This window comes from Glycine soja, chromosome 10, assembly GCF_004193775.1.
Source record: "Glycine soja cultivar W05 chromosome 10, ASM419377v2, whole genome shotgun sequence".
Classification (NCBI taxonomy): Eukaryota; Viridiplantae; Streptophyta; class Magnoliopsida; order Fabales; family Fabaceae; genus Glycine; species Glycine soja.
The window spans coordinates 32,632,717-32,647,875 of NC_041011.1; the positions used below are offsets into that span (position 1 = coordinate 32,632,717).

A 15,159-nucleotide genomic window follows, 5' to 3' on the forward strand; every position below is an offset into this window, starting at 1 on the left:
ACACATGTTGTACTAAAGTCAAATTAGATCTTCATCAATGCATAAATTTTACTTATGTCATATTTAAACTTATTGAATAATTCTCGTGTTACACTTATATCTTATATTTTGAATTACCTAATTTTATAAATTTTCATTATCATATATTTTCAGTCTATAAAGGGTATTTATTATCATTTTTAAATATTTATTTTGTAAAAAGCACAAATTAAAAGACTAATGATAAGCATGCCTTATTTATCTTAATCAAATAATGTAAATATTAATTTCTTAATTGAAAAATATTGCTAATATACTAATTTCAATATTTTCTAGTATAAAATATATTTAAGTATATTATATATTTATAATAAATACAATATTTTTTTACTTCACTTATATGAGTGAATAGGCAATTTAGTCCTTGAGATTGTAACCACTTTGCATATTAGTCCCTGACTTAAATTTTAATTCATAATAGTCCCTAACTTTACCTCCGTTATGCAACTAAGTCCCTGCTGTTAAAATCTAATTTCCTCCGTTAGTCAAATGTCTATTTGGCAAATGTAAGCATCCAATGTGGCAGGTTTGAGTCCAAGTCAGCAATATTATGTGGCAAGGCAAGGACTGAATTGAAAAATTAGGTTTAAAAGAAATCAAAAATGAAGTAAACCCATTTTCCCTTTCACTGTTGCTCTTCCCTCCCATTCTCGTGATTGAGGGTTCGCGCTTTTTGTCAGGTTGGTGGTTTCATTCAATTCGTTTGCATTGTTTTGGTGGTTTGATTTGGGGTTTTACATGTTCGAGGGGTTTCATCTGTGGCATTGTCTTCGCGCTTCGTAGGGAGGTTTATGATCGTTTATTATTTTCGTTTATGATGCTCTGTTTTTATAGATGACAATGTTTTTGGTTTTTGATTGTATCTTCGCGGTTTTTGACAATGTCAATGTCTTCGCGCTTTTTGAGGTAGGTTTTTTTATTTCCTAATATCTGACCATGTTTGCGGTTTCTGATTGTGTAGAATGAATGACAATATAACTTTAGTATTGCACCATGGAGGAAGATTCACTCCACGTGCCAGTGATGGAAAGGTTGAATATATAGGCGGAGAATTTGACGTTTGGGAGGATATATCTGCAGATTGCCTGAATGCATTTATCTTATATGATCTGGTGAAGCTTGTAAGAAGTATAGTAATATAGGAGAATGTTTTTGGTTGATTGATAAGGACTTAGATTTTAATCATGGGTTAAGGAGTTGTACAACTGATGGAGATATATTACACTTAGTTAGGGATGCTTTTGAAAATGAGAATGAGATAAATGTTTATTTTCATCATGAAGTAGATCCAATTTTAGAAGAAGTCCCACAAATGTTGTACTTGGAATGTGATCCAATTCGAAAAGCTGTTGAGAATGAGGATGATTTAGATGATGTACCTGTTGCTGCCATGAGGAAGGTAAGTTTTAATTCATCTGTACTTGGTCCGACATGGTTACCATAATTAATTAATATGATTAATTTTTACTTTATCACCATTGATGCAGATGTTGGTGCTGGAGAGCAGAGAGATGCTGGTGAGCAGATGGATGCTGGTAAGCAGAGGGATGGTGGTGAGCAGAGGGATATTGATGCTGGTGAGCAAAGAGATGGTAGTGAGCAAAGGGATACTGATGCTGGTGAGCAAAGAGATGGTAGTGAGCAGAGGGATGCTTGAAGCTGGTGAGGAGAGAGATGCTGATGGTGAAGAGAGAGATGTTGCTGATAGTGAGGAGGAAAAGGAAGTTGACAGTGATGAGACAGATGCTGAGTGGTTTATAAATTTCTCTTGTATGTTGAATGAAGTTGAAGCTGAAGTTGAGACAGATGGTTATCATTCAGAGGAGCTTAATATCCCCATTAGTAGTGATGATGAAGATGAGGATGTTGAAGTTTATCCTCAATATAGTCAAAGTAGTGGAGCTGGTGAACAGAAGTTGGAATTAGGGATGGAGTTTGGTACTCTAGATGAATTTAAATCTGCCTTGAGGGAGTATAGCATATTGATGGGCAGGGAGTTCAAGTGGAAGAAGAATGATAAATAGAGGGCTAGAGCAAAATGCAAGAAGCATTTTGTGATTGGGAAATCTACTGTGCAAAGAATGAAGTTAGAAACTCTTTTCAGATAAAGACATTTAAGCATAACCATAATTGCTGCAGAGAAGTGAACAACAAACAAGCAAATAGACAGTGGGTGGTCAGTAAACTTGAGGGCAAACTCAGATTGCAGCCAACCCTTAAATGTGTTGAAGCTTTGGAATATTTCAAGCAAGAGTTTGGAGTGCACATTGAAGTTACAAAGATGTGGAGAGCCATGAAAGAAGCAAAGCAATTAGTGGAAGGAATGAGAGGAAACAATATGCCAAAGTATTTGATTATGCACATGAATTGTTGAGGAGCAATCCTGGATCAACAGCTAAGATCAGCACAGTGCCAAGTCCAGAAGGTCCACCACAATTTCAGAGGCTATATATTTGTCTTGCTGGCTGTAAGAAGGGGTTTGTTGCTGGATGTAGACCATTCATAGGTCTAGATGGATGTTTCCTAAAGAGTGCATTTGGAGGAAACTTGCTCTCTGCTGTTGGGCTTGATGGCAATAACCACATATATGTTATTGCTTATGTTGTTGTGGACATTGAGAACAAAAGACAATTGGAAATGGTTTTTAACTTTGTTGCATGAAGATCTTGGGGATTACATACAGAATGGGTGGAATTTCATGTCAGACATGCAAAAGGTATGGCATGGTGTGATTTGCAATTGTTATCATAAGTTAGGTATTTAATTGAAGTTAATGACATAAGTTAGGGACTAGTCCAGAAGTATTTACTACTTTGCTGCAATTTTTCAGGGACTTATTCCAGCTTTACAGGAAGTCATGCCTGGTGCACCTCATAGATTTTGTGTCTTGCATCTTTGGAAAAATTTTACAAAGCAATGGAAAAGCAAGGAACTTAAAGGAATTGTGTGGCAATGTGCAAAATCCACTACTGTTGCTGAGTTTGAAGGCCATATGGCCCATTTGAAGACAATCAACTGCCAGGCTTGGGAGTATTTGAATAAATGGCCCAAACAAGCACGGACAAAAGCTCACTTCAGTACAATACCCAAGGTGTACAATATATGCAACAACACTTGTGAGGTATTCAATTCCAGAATTCTGCAGTATAGATGCAAGCCTATTATCACAATGCTTGAAGAAATTAGAAGTTATATCATGAGAACCATGGCTGCCCACAAGGTTAAACTTTCTGGAAAACCTGGACCATTATGTCTAGTGCAGTATAAAAGACTAGAAAAAGAATTCCATTTTGCTAATCAATGGACTCCCATTTGGTGTGGTGATAACATGGGCCTGAGATATGAGGTCCACATGTGGGGGAATAAGGTTGAGGTCAATTTAGGTGAATGGACATGCACTTGTGGAGTATGGCAACTAACAGGTTGTGTTCTTTATAGTTTTTTTTTCATTCTTAACCTACATGTGTGCTGATTTTACAACTTTGATGTAGGGATGCCATGCCGACATGCCATTGCAACAATAACTCACAAAGGAGGGAAGCCTGAGGACATGTGTCATGAGTGGCTGTCAATAGAAGCTTATAATAAGACATACCAGCATTTTATTGAACCAGTCCAAGGACCACAATATTGGGCCCAGACACAGTATACACACCCTGTTCCACCACATAAAAGGGTCCAAAGAGGAAGGCCAAAGAAAAATAGAAGGAGATCTGTAGATGAGGACAATGTCACAGGACATAAGCTAAAGAGGAAATTGGCTGAGTTTACATGTGGAAGGTGTGGCCAAACCAATCATAACATTAGAAGCTGTAAAAATATTGGAGTTCCTGTTAGGCCAAAGAAATATGTTGCACCATCAACTTCAAATGAGGATGACCACCTATTATCTCAAGATGAACAAGCTTTGAATGAGGCTGAAGAAGCTGCTGCTCATGTTCAACAAGATCCGGTGGAGATTAATTTATCTCAGCCTCATTTGTCACAAGATAGTGACATGGAGTTGATGGTAAATATTTGTCACAACAAAGTAGTTTTATCTCAACCTAATTTGTTGCAGCACTCCATTTTTATATATTACAATTATTCATGTTTGGCATTTGCATGTAGGTCCCTGCAACTATTGTTCCACCAATAGCAAGGAATAAGCTAACCATAACAAGAGCCAAACAAAGGAAGGTTGCTGATAAAGATGATGCAGAAAACTGAAGAAGCATTTTTTGTTGCATTTTGAACGTAGCTGAAGGTTTCTGAAGACCCATTTTTTGTTGCATTTTGAAGGTTGCTGAGTTTGAAGGTTGCTGATGAAGAAAACTGAAAAAGCATTTTTTGTTGCATTTTGATATTAGGATGTATAGTTGTATATTTTGAAAGCTTCACTGACATGTGAAATGATGTAAACATTATGGCCTACTGAACAATTGCTTCTAACTACCATTCTTTGGGATGTCAAATATTATGTGAAATTGATTTAATGTCATGTTTCTTCTCTTTCTTTTATAAATTATACACTGTGTTGGATTTGGAGTTGGAGTAGGACCACCTAGTTTAGTGCTACTTCAATAACTTCAAAAAGTTATATAACAACAAATTATATTTAATAAACTTCTCTTTCTTGTGCCATCACCTAATTCTCTTTCTTTTATTTCAAGTTGTCCCTTCGAAATGATATCATATTTCTTCTCTTTCTTTTATAAATTATATACACTGTGTTGGATTTGGAGTTGGAGTAGTACAATCCATTCCAATATACATTATGAGCTGCTTCTTATTACCTAATTCTCTTTCTTTTATTAAATTATATTTAATAAACTGCAAATTTCATCAACAAATTTCACCAACAAATTATATTTAATTGAAATGGGTAATTGACAGTAGCAACAAAAGCTGCTATTACACTACAAAAGCTATTTCCTACTACAAATTCTTCAGCAAAACAACAATTGACAGTAGCAACAAAAGCTGCTATTACACTACAAAAGCTACTTCCTACTACAAATTCTTCAGCAAAACAACAATTACAATATCAAAAGCTGCTATTACACATTTTACCTAAAATACATTCCCCCTAAAACTAACATTACAATTAAAAATGAAAAACCTAACAACACAATGTTTGTTAAATTTCTCATTTTCTTCTGCAAAGCTTCAATTTGTAGCCTCAAATCAGCCACTACCATTGTTTCTCTTGAGACAGAAGACGAATTAGAAAGTTGGTTTTCTTCTTCAACCCATTGAAAAAATTGACAGTTATTTGGGTCTGTTTGGGGTAATGCACAAGTATAGAATAACCTTCCTGGGTTCCTCCTTGGTCTTGCAATTCGAATAGCTGCACGTCTTCCATGGTGGCATTGCCGAATGAAACTACCAGAAAATGCACAACAACTGCCACTTGCAGACATGGACAAATCAAGTGAACAAGCAGCAGCGACTGAGCCTCAGAGTAGAAGAAGAAGAAGCAACTCAGCGTGGGAAGAAGAAGAAGAAGAAGCAACCAGCAGCTTCGTAAACCCTAATTTTTTTGGGGAAGAAGAAGCAACCTTGCGTGTGAGAGAGAATTTATAGATGCAGACCTCAGTGCCACGTTGGACAATCTACGTGGCACTGAATTGCCACCTATACACCTCACTAACGCCGTCACTTGAGAATTTAACGACAAGGACTATTTTGCAAAACTTATGTAAAGTTAGGGACTATTATGAATTAAAATTTAAGTCAGGGACTAATATGCAAAGTGGTTACAATCTCAGGGACTAAATTGCCTATTCACTCTTTGATTATTATATTTATTATTTTACCTCTTTTTTTATTTCCAACGTGGTTACGGCACGACCGAACGGTCAGAATTCATTTTAACAGAAATTAACGGATGATACAATTCAAATGATCGGTGGAAATTTATTTTATTTTTAGATTAGGCGAGAAACGACTTAAATGAATGACTGAAGCACGTCAAAAGGGGGTATAGAAAGCGAATGAAAACGAGAATAAAAGTACATGAAACAAAATATGGACCACCACGGGTACATAGAATGAATTGAAAAGCTCGGTTTGAGATACTTACCAGTTGAAGACTGAAGAAAACGAAGAACGAACGATGAATGTCGAAAAACGGTTGAAAATCTTCGCGTAATTACTCACGGAAACGTTACGGAAGCGCCTCGGCTTGGATTTTCTTCACGGAAACAATTTTCCTCAGCAATTTCGAGAGAATAAGAAGTGCCAAGAAGGCTGAACTCTATTCTTCACTCCTCCCCCTATTTATAGCAAAATAGGGGAGGAGCTTGCCACCCAGCTCGCCCAGGCGAGCAAGGTTGCTTCCTCCAGAAGCAACTGCCTTCTGGAGGAAGAAACTGGAAAGCCCAAGTGGGCCTGATTGCTATTTGTACCGCCCCTTTTACTAAATGCACCCCCTTTACTTTTTTGGTAATTCTTTTTTCCGTAACGTTACGAAACTTTACGAATTTCGTAACGATACTTATTTTCCTTCCGCAAGGTTACGAATCCTTACGGATTATGTACTTACTCTTTTTTAGCTTTCGAAGAAGTTACGGAAACTCACGGATTGCGCAAAAACACCTCCTTTTGATTTCCGTCACATTACGGAATTTCACGGATCGCGTAAGCCTGCTTCTTTTTGATTTCCGGCACGTCTCGGGACTTCACATATTGTGCAACAAAGGGTGCCAAGTATCTCGAAGCGGCCAATCAAAGGTTGCATATCATCAAATAATAATCCCCGGACGAAATTAGGGTATGACAATGTGTTTCTGGTAGTTATTGGTATTTTATAAAAATCCCCTACAATTCCAACACATAATTGGTGAATTGTTGGCACTATTATTGCTTATATGAATAGACCGTGAGTGAGGAATGGTGATTTTGAGGTGCGTGAAGGAACTGCAGCGGTTATATTCTATTTATGGCTTCATGTCATAAATAAAGCCTAACCATTGAAGATTTTACTTTGCATTATAGTTTACTTTGGTGGGCATTGTAACTGTTATATAGGGTATTTCTTGTACCTAACATTACCTGTTACACTCTTATTATTATATATAATATTTTTTGTCTACCAAAAAAATATATTACTTATAGGTTATTACTGGAAACAAAATTTCGACGACTACCAATTGTAGATGTCAAGGGTAATTATAAGGATTTGTTTGGATATGTTCGGGTATCTTGTTTGGATATGTTTCATTTTATTTTTTCTTCTGCTTCTAAACAAGTTTACTTAAACATGTCCTAGCTGGTAAGAGACTTCTCCATTCTTTTAAATTTGGTCATTTTTCCGTCTTCAGGTTTTCTAGACCTGATTTGTTAGTGATTTGCTAGTTGGGATCATCAAATGAGGAAATGTTGTGAGGGCCGGCCGCACTTAAACGAGCTAGCGAAAACTGAAAACATGAAAGTACATAGAAGACTATTCAAGGGTAAGTAATTCTTGCATGGGTACAGTGCTCTACAGATACAACCACAATAATATTGAAACAATGAGTAATAGAGAGTTATTCTCTAAAATTATGAACACATGTTAATTTAGTCTACGATATTACAAAAATTATCATTTTAGTATCTACGAAAACAAAGACCAAAATGGGTTTTTTTTTTATTAAATGGAAGCAAATTTTGTACGTTTTTTTATATGAGGGTCGATTTTAAATTATTATCAAAAATAAAATAAGGTTAATCGATGTTACGATTTCTGAGTTAGAAAATATATTATTATTCTTTTTCTTTTATTTTTAAATGAACTTTAGTTTAATTTTTTTTATTTATGACTTTAAAGTTGTATATGTTTTTTTTACTTTACGATTTTAAAGTTATAAGTTTATTTTTTTATATATATTTTATGACTTTTTGAAGTCGTAACCTTCTTTTTCTTTTTTTTTTTTACGTTTTTGGTCTTAGGATTTTTTTTATTTACTTGTACTTTTTTGTTTTAATTTCAATATTTTTAAAAAAATTGTAAATAATTTTATTTAATTAATTATTAAATAAATATTTTTATATTTACTTGTTATTAATTTTATTTAATATCTTCTATATATTTGTATACACTTTTATTTAATATGTTATATATTTTTTTAATATTATTTATTGTTGGTCATGGGTTCGAATCCGGAAACAGCCTATTTGCATATGCAAGGGTAAGGCTGCGTACAACATCCCTCCCCCATACCTTCGCATAGCGAAGAGCCTCTGGGCAATGGGGTACGAAGTTTTTTTTTATTTATCTAAAATATTTTATATATTTTTTAATATTATTTTATTTAATATATTTTGAATATTTAAAATTTAGATAATTTTTTAATAATTTTATTGAATTTGATTAAATTGACTAATGCTTATAATTGAATTGATTAATTTGGTGTGTATTACTCAAATAATAGCACAAACTTCAGTGATGACTTTATTATTATTCCAATACATCTTGAACTTTTGATTGGTTACGTCTAGGGGTGGAAATGAGTCGAGCAGCTTATCGAGGGTCTTTGGCTCGGTCTATGTAAGGCTCGGCTCGACTTGGTTTGTTTACCATAAAGGTCAAACTCAAGCTTTTTAAGAAGCCTCTTTAGATAAAAAGGTCAAGCTCAAACTATAAAAAAAGCTTGTTAAGCTTGACAAGCCGGCTTGTTTAACTAACAATATTAATAACAACAACAACAACAACAACAACAACAACAACAACAACAATAATAATAATAATAATAATAATAATAATAATAACTTTATTTTATCAAATCTTATCTTATTCAGATTTTATTCTATCTAGATTTTATTTTATCCCAATTTTATTCCATCTAGATTTTATTTCGTCTCGATTTTATTTCATCCAATCTTATCTTATCTTGTCCAGATTTTATTTTATTTCGTTTATGATCTTGGACTTAAAATAGATTAGTGAGCTTTGGGACTGATGACCTATATAACAACACCAAGGTTTTAGTTTAGGGAGTTTTTTTTCGGAGAGGAGAATAATTCTAGGATTTTAGAATTCCAGTTTTTATTACTGTTCATGCACACTTTTCACATAAAATAAAATTCATTTTCTGTAATTTTGTTTCGGCTTCAATCTACAGTTTCGTTTCTACTGATTAATGGAAGGTTAAGTCTCCAACATTGTTTTCTCTTGAGGATCAAACACAGTTCTCTTTGAGGTTTTGTTATTACTATTGAATACTGATCAGTTTTTTCTCTTCACCAATTACTTTGTATTTGTTGCTATTAATCCATACATGCTTAGTGCTTGATTAATTGTTTCTGCGCTTAATTTACGTTCATGCTTAATGATCAGTTTCGTTCATGATTAATTGGTGTATGTGTTGTTTAATCACATAATAACAACCTTATCTTAATTTTCGCTTAGTAATTTAATTTAGGATTGGATTAAGTGGTTGAACTGATTAAGGATAAATTCTCGTAACCTAAGATAAGAGACTTGCTTGTGAATTAAGGGGAAACATGTTTTAATTCTGTTATTTTCTAATTCAAATTTGTTTGTTGTTTAATTTACAAAAACAAACAACCCCCAATTCGTTACTGTTTTATTACTATCTATTATTACTATCTATTATGAACGTTTGGTTGATCATTGCTCGTTGGGAGACGACCTATGATCACTTCTTAGATACTGCATTTTTAATGTTTATTTGATTCGGGTATGGCCTCGATCAATAGTATATAACATATGGCTTGAGTAGACTAAGATGAAATTATTGTAATATATTTTTTAAAAAATATTTAATATACTTATATATTCAAAAATTGGATTAAAAATTGTTAATTTAACTAATAATAATTTTTGTTTGGCTATATTAGTGTAAATCATCTCTAATCCATACATTTTTTAATATTATGCTCTTTTTATTTTCTTTTGATATACTTTGTGCTTTAACGACTTGAATTCAATATGATTTTGTTTATCAATTATTTTTGGATTTGTACATTACTTATATGAAATTTTATAAGTTTTTTTTAGTTAGTATTTCACTAGATTTTAAAATAATTAATTAATCAAAGACGTATTTAAGCAAACTTTTAAATAGGCTCATGGTCCAAGTCAGGCTTTTATATAAGTCGAGCCGAGCCTTAAAAAAAAGTCTATGACAGGTAATGAGTCATGCTCAAGCCTTACGTATTCAACTCAAGCCGAACTCAAGCCTAGTAAAGTTTGGTTTGACTTGACTCATTTTCACCCTAGTTAGATCGACCGACTGTGTTCATAAAAGAATTTTTCATCAAAGCTTTGTAATTAGATTTCACGAAGGGATTATTTGGCTTAATAAAGAGATAATTTTTTTTCCTCTTATGCATGTACTACTAATATATAAGAAAAGTGCAACGGGGTCCCAACCGCCTCATGGTAATTCTAAATCCATAAATAATTACTTTACTGTAACACAAATATTTGTTATTATTAGAAAAAATCAAGGGCCATTACTAAGTATAGAATCCGATGCCATGACTGGAAAAGAATGCGGTAGATCTTAAATTTTGCTATATTTGTATATGATAATTCCTCTCCGTGAGAAGTAATGATGTGAATGTTTGAAATTTGCAAGCTGCGGACAGACTGACAGAGTGAGGGCCCTTTTGCACTAATAATGTATAAAATAATGTGTGATGCTATTGTTGGTTTTCAGTTTAGATGCTTGGTAACTAAACTTAGTTACGGGACATGTTTGGTTATTCTAAAAAAAATACGTTTACACGTTAAAATTTTGTATAATAATTCAGTTTCATGAAGCAAGATCCGGGTTGTTTTTGCAAACATAAATGTAACTCAAATTTAAGTTTATAAACCTTAATCCAAACCTACATTGAATTTGCATGTTGCAGCAATTGTAGAAGCTGAAAGTAACTCACAATTTTAACAGCATGAATATGGTTTGTTCTGTTCTTATCTTACCTTATTTTTAATTTAAAGTGTGAAAGCGGCACATTATGAATCAGGTGCACCTCAATGTACTCATTTCCTGTTATTTTTCACGAATTAATCGTGACAAATAGCATTGTTGATGTCGAAGCAAATCAGAGCCACCAATAATTTGGAAGTTTTGATACTAGTAATTTTTTAATCAATTAAATTACATGCTATTTTTTATTAATTATTTTTCTTCAAATTAGTCGTTAATTATTATGTTTTAAAATTTAATATTTTAAATTGAAAAATATGATTAAAGATGACTTTACAAATCTGAATCCTAAAATCTTTTTAGTTACTTTGAACATTTTTTTATAAAATTTATGCTTAAGAAAAAATAAATAAAAAATTAAAATCCTAAACCTAAAAGATTTTTTTATAAAAAAGTGTTGAAATTAATTAAAAAGATTTTAAGTTTTATACTTCTAAAATTATCTTTAATCATATTTTTAATTTTAAAAAGTTATAATTTAAAATTTTAAAAAATAAGAATCGAGGAATAATTTTATAAATTAAAAAATAATAATTAATGAAAAGATGGTATGTGATTTGATTAATTAAAAAATTAATAATATCAAAATCTCCTAAATTATAGGGAGAACCATAAAAACTCTATTTTCACATCATTTTACATTAACTGCAATTGCGATCGCAACATTTGAGGTTTCTACAACTGTATTGCAACGGAATCACGTTGGCTTTATTTATCGGTAATTTCTTGTAATATTAAAGCTTTTAAGGATAACACAACTCCTTGTAATCACAATTAAAAACCTTGCGCGTAATAAGATTCATAACTTTTCGACCTGTTTATATTTTTCCTTTTTTTTCCAAGTTGAGACAAGGATAAAGGACCTTGTCACCATGCTTTTCGTTGTAAAATGATTTGTCAACGGTGCAAAAGAAATAGTTAAAAGAACTGATTCTAAAACAGGTTTGGTCATTATAAAATGCAATTATGTTCAAATTATGTTATAAGGACATTTTTACGAGATTATCTTTATTTTTACTTGTTAATAGAATTGCTTTTAGAAAATACCAAAGACTCACCATGCCTAGCGATCAGCAATATAGGTTTTGTTTTTCAGTCTCCACGTTATTTTAGTGCGCCTTCTTTTCGTATGAAAAAACAAACCTCTTGAAAAGAGCGAGCTAATCAAGAATGTCTCTAGCATGTTTGGATAAAATTTGATGAATTTTGTGAAATAACTAGTATTAACTTTTGCATCAAAATAAAAATTGGACGTGAAAATCAAGCAATAAATGCCTCTCCAACACCATTTCAAATAGTCCCCCAACAATAATAAGTTTGTCTTCTATACAGAGGTCATGCTCTTTTCATACGTCTTCATTTTTTTATTCTCTATGTTGGCTTATACACTCACTTGACAAATCTATATATCTAAGTTAAGGAGGTGCCTCTGGCTTTAGCTTTTTTCTAGTGGGTTTGGAGTTTGGACACGTTTTTAACTTTTAGTTTTTGTACATTTTCACGTCACGCAGAATCTTTTATTTGTAACTCGTGACCAGATGTGGGATTTGTTTCGAGACGCAAAACAAAACATGTATGAATGTATTGATCACTCTCCCTGTCTAGCATGATGCATCTCCTTCTAATCATGGACTAATTCACGTCAATACCTTAAAATTTTTTATAGATGCAAACGAAATATGGAACAGAGCTCATATTCAAACTCACAATTAACGTATCAAATCAAAACCAAAAAAATCTAAAAGGATTGGTGCACTTAACACTAAGATTATATTATTTTTACATGTGAAAATAATTTATTTAATAAGATAATTTATGATTGATCTTTATTATATGTAAAAAAAATTTAAGTCGATAACAATTACATGTTGCCATTAATATCTTATCCAATAAATTGAAAAACATCCATAATCATAATCTCACTCATGATAAAACAAAAATCAAAACCAAAATATTTACAAATTATTATTTCAGAACTAAACTCTTATTAAGTTACTTATACTTTAACCTACAATCTTATTTATATATATATATATATATATATATATATATATATATATATAAATATAATCTACAGCGGATCACAAAACAAATAAAACACAACATTTGGGGGAGATATTTGTTAATAGTTTAATTGAGGAACAGTAATCTTCTTTGGAGGCGTGAGGAGCTACAATTTTGGTTTCACATTGGAGACATATCTCTTTCTTTCTTACATTTTCGGTTGCTTTTCATATTTTCTGTTTTTTCTATTTTCCATTTGTTGGATACAATTGTCGTCTGAGATTTGACTCCAAATAGACAAAAATCTGAGACGACAGAACCGATTAACCGACCCCATCCATCACCCATCGTTATCATCGAAACAGAGTAGTGACCACAGCATCATCCCTCCCCAATGGTCCCTTCTCTTCACAAATACAACTCATAAAATCACCTAACTTCCAATTTTTTACTCTTTAGTAGCTATAATATTATAATATTACAATTACTTGAGTGGTTAACATGGCTCACTCTCTCTTTCCACCCAACTCCTTAGCACCTTAGGCCATTGCTGCCCCCTCTAACCCTTTTTCTTCCAATTAAAAAAATAATTTTTAAAAACAAGGTTTTCTTATCGTTTAAAAACAAGGTCATAATATCAAAGTTTATCATATAGTGTGAGTGTAATGTCTGTCATCAATTGGTTGAACAAAATTATAAATTATTGTAAATTTTGTATCACTAACTTCGATTCTACGGTACGAATTGTTATAAACTCTATTATCTGTCATCAATTTCTAAAAGATTATAATTTGTACTTTTCGAAAAATTCCCAATTACCAGTTTACCACCGAACTCTATCTCAGAAAGAGTAGACATTTAAATTTAAAATTAAAAGCGACAAGGAAGAGGTGGGCGATGATCAAGTAATTTACATTTAAAAATTAGACAGCACCAAAATTCCTCTGTGAAATCCAAATTAAAAGAGTAAACCAAAAAAAAGTTACACAACAGAAACGGGCCTCATGTCACGATCATCATCACCATGCTCCACTTTGTAACCTCCACACACGGCGCACGTTAGCAACCGCCCCAACCCAACAACACTTCTAATCCCCGCCCCAGTAGTCACAATCGGAATTCTCGGGTTCGGGTATCTTATTAAGGTCGACTCGGTCGGCGAATTCTCCGGCAGGCGGCGCGTGGGGGTCCTGGCGGTGAAGTGCGTCGACTCGGGCGCCAACCTCGGTGGCCTTCTTCCGGATGGAGGCCGCGGACATGACGGCGTCGGAGGCGGCGGGGCCCTCCGCGGCGAGAAGCTCCGGGAAGTTGAGGCGCGCGGAGGGCCCCCGGAGATAGAAAACGGCGGTGTCATAAGCACGCGCCGCCGCGACGGGCGTGGAGTAAGAACCGAGCCAAATCCTGGAACGCTTGTTGGGTTCTCGAATCTCAGCGACCCACTTGCCCCACTTTCTCATTCTGATTCCTTTGTAACGTGTCGTCGTCTCAGTCTCACCATCTTTCCCTCTCTTTCTGGTTGCGCTTCCTCCTTCTCCTTCCATCTCTACTCTCTCTTTCTCTCTGTGAAAATTACCTTAAACCTTCATGAAAAGTATAAATAAATGGAATAAAATAATGAAGTGTCAGGAAGGAAAGGGTTATTGGGTTTGCATTGCAGAGAGACACTTAGCCTAGGTTGTCGCCTGCTTCTTGAACCATCCACGTCCGAACCCTGTTCGGTGTTATATATACCACCGTTTTAATTACCACTATTTAATTTCAGAATTCACGGTCCAAACAAAAAATATATTCACCCACAAAGATAACCCAAACAAAACAACCCATCACTTTCATTTTTCCACTATTTTTTTCACTTTAAATATGTTTTTCTCATAAAATAAAAAATGTGTTTTTTTGTCTATGTTAAAATTAAAATATATTTTTCGTTGTTATAAAATTAAAATATATTATTTTTAGTCTAAAATAAAATTTGATTATCTAACTTTACATGTATAACTTTTTTATATTAATTTCATGCATAATTAATATAAAAAATATTTTATTTATATCAATTATATACATAATTGATGTAAAAAATTATAATTATAAGTTTAAATACAAACATTTCTTTGAATAAAAAAAGTAACACATTTTAATTATTTTAGGATGAAAAACGTATTAAAAATTCTATAATAATTTTATAATAATGAAAAAC

At 33.1% G+C, this 15,159-nt stretch overlaps 2 protein-coding genes across 2 annotated transcripts; one reads left to right on the forward strand and one right to left on the reverse strand.

Annotated features, from left to right (window-relative positions):
• The first annotated feature begins 3,125 nt into the window (after positions 1–3,125).
• On the forward strand, positions 3,126–4,248 carry LOC114371641. The gene is made up of 3 exons (XM_028329013.1): positions 3,126–3,461; positions 3,531–4,048; positions 4,150–4,248. Exons 1-3 carry the CDS (start codon positions 3,209–3,211, stop codon positions 4,246–4,248), a joined length of 870 nt encoding a protein of 289 aa, XP_028184814.1. The 5' UTR covers positions 3,126–3,208.
• A 9,608-nt stretch (positions 4,249–13,856) lies between these two features.
• LOC114369286 (ethylene-responsive transcription factor ERF010-like) lies at positions 13,857–14,696 on the reverse strand. Its single transcript, XM_028326486.1, has one exon. It carries the CDS (start codon positions 14,504–14,506, stop codon positions 14,054–14,056), a length of 453 nt encoding a protein of 150 aa, XP_028182287.1. The 5' UTR covers positions 14,507–14,696; the 3' UTR covers positions 13,857–14,053.
• Positions 14,697–15,159: the final 463 nt, after the last annotated feature.

Excerpts from the sequence above, each read along its gene's own strand:
- LOC114371641 (XM_028329013.1), top strand. The coding sequence starts at position 3,209 with ATGCTTGAAGAAATTAGAAGTTATATCATGAGAACCATGGCTGCCCAC. Across the intron at positions 3,462-3,530 it reads TGGAGTATGGCAACTAACAG|GGATGCCATGCCGACATGCC; the intron begins GTTGTGTTCTTT and ends ACTTTGATGTAG. Across the intron at positions 4,049-4,149 it reads ATAGTGACATGGAGTTGATG|GTCCCTGCAACTATTGTTCC; the intron begins GTAAATATTTGT and ends ATTTGCATGTAG.
- LOC114369286 (XM_028326486.1), bottom strand. The coding sequence starts at position 14,506 with ATGGAAGGAGAAGGAGGAAGCGCAACCAGAAAGAGAGGGAAAGATGGT.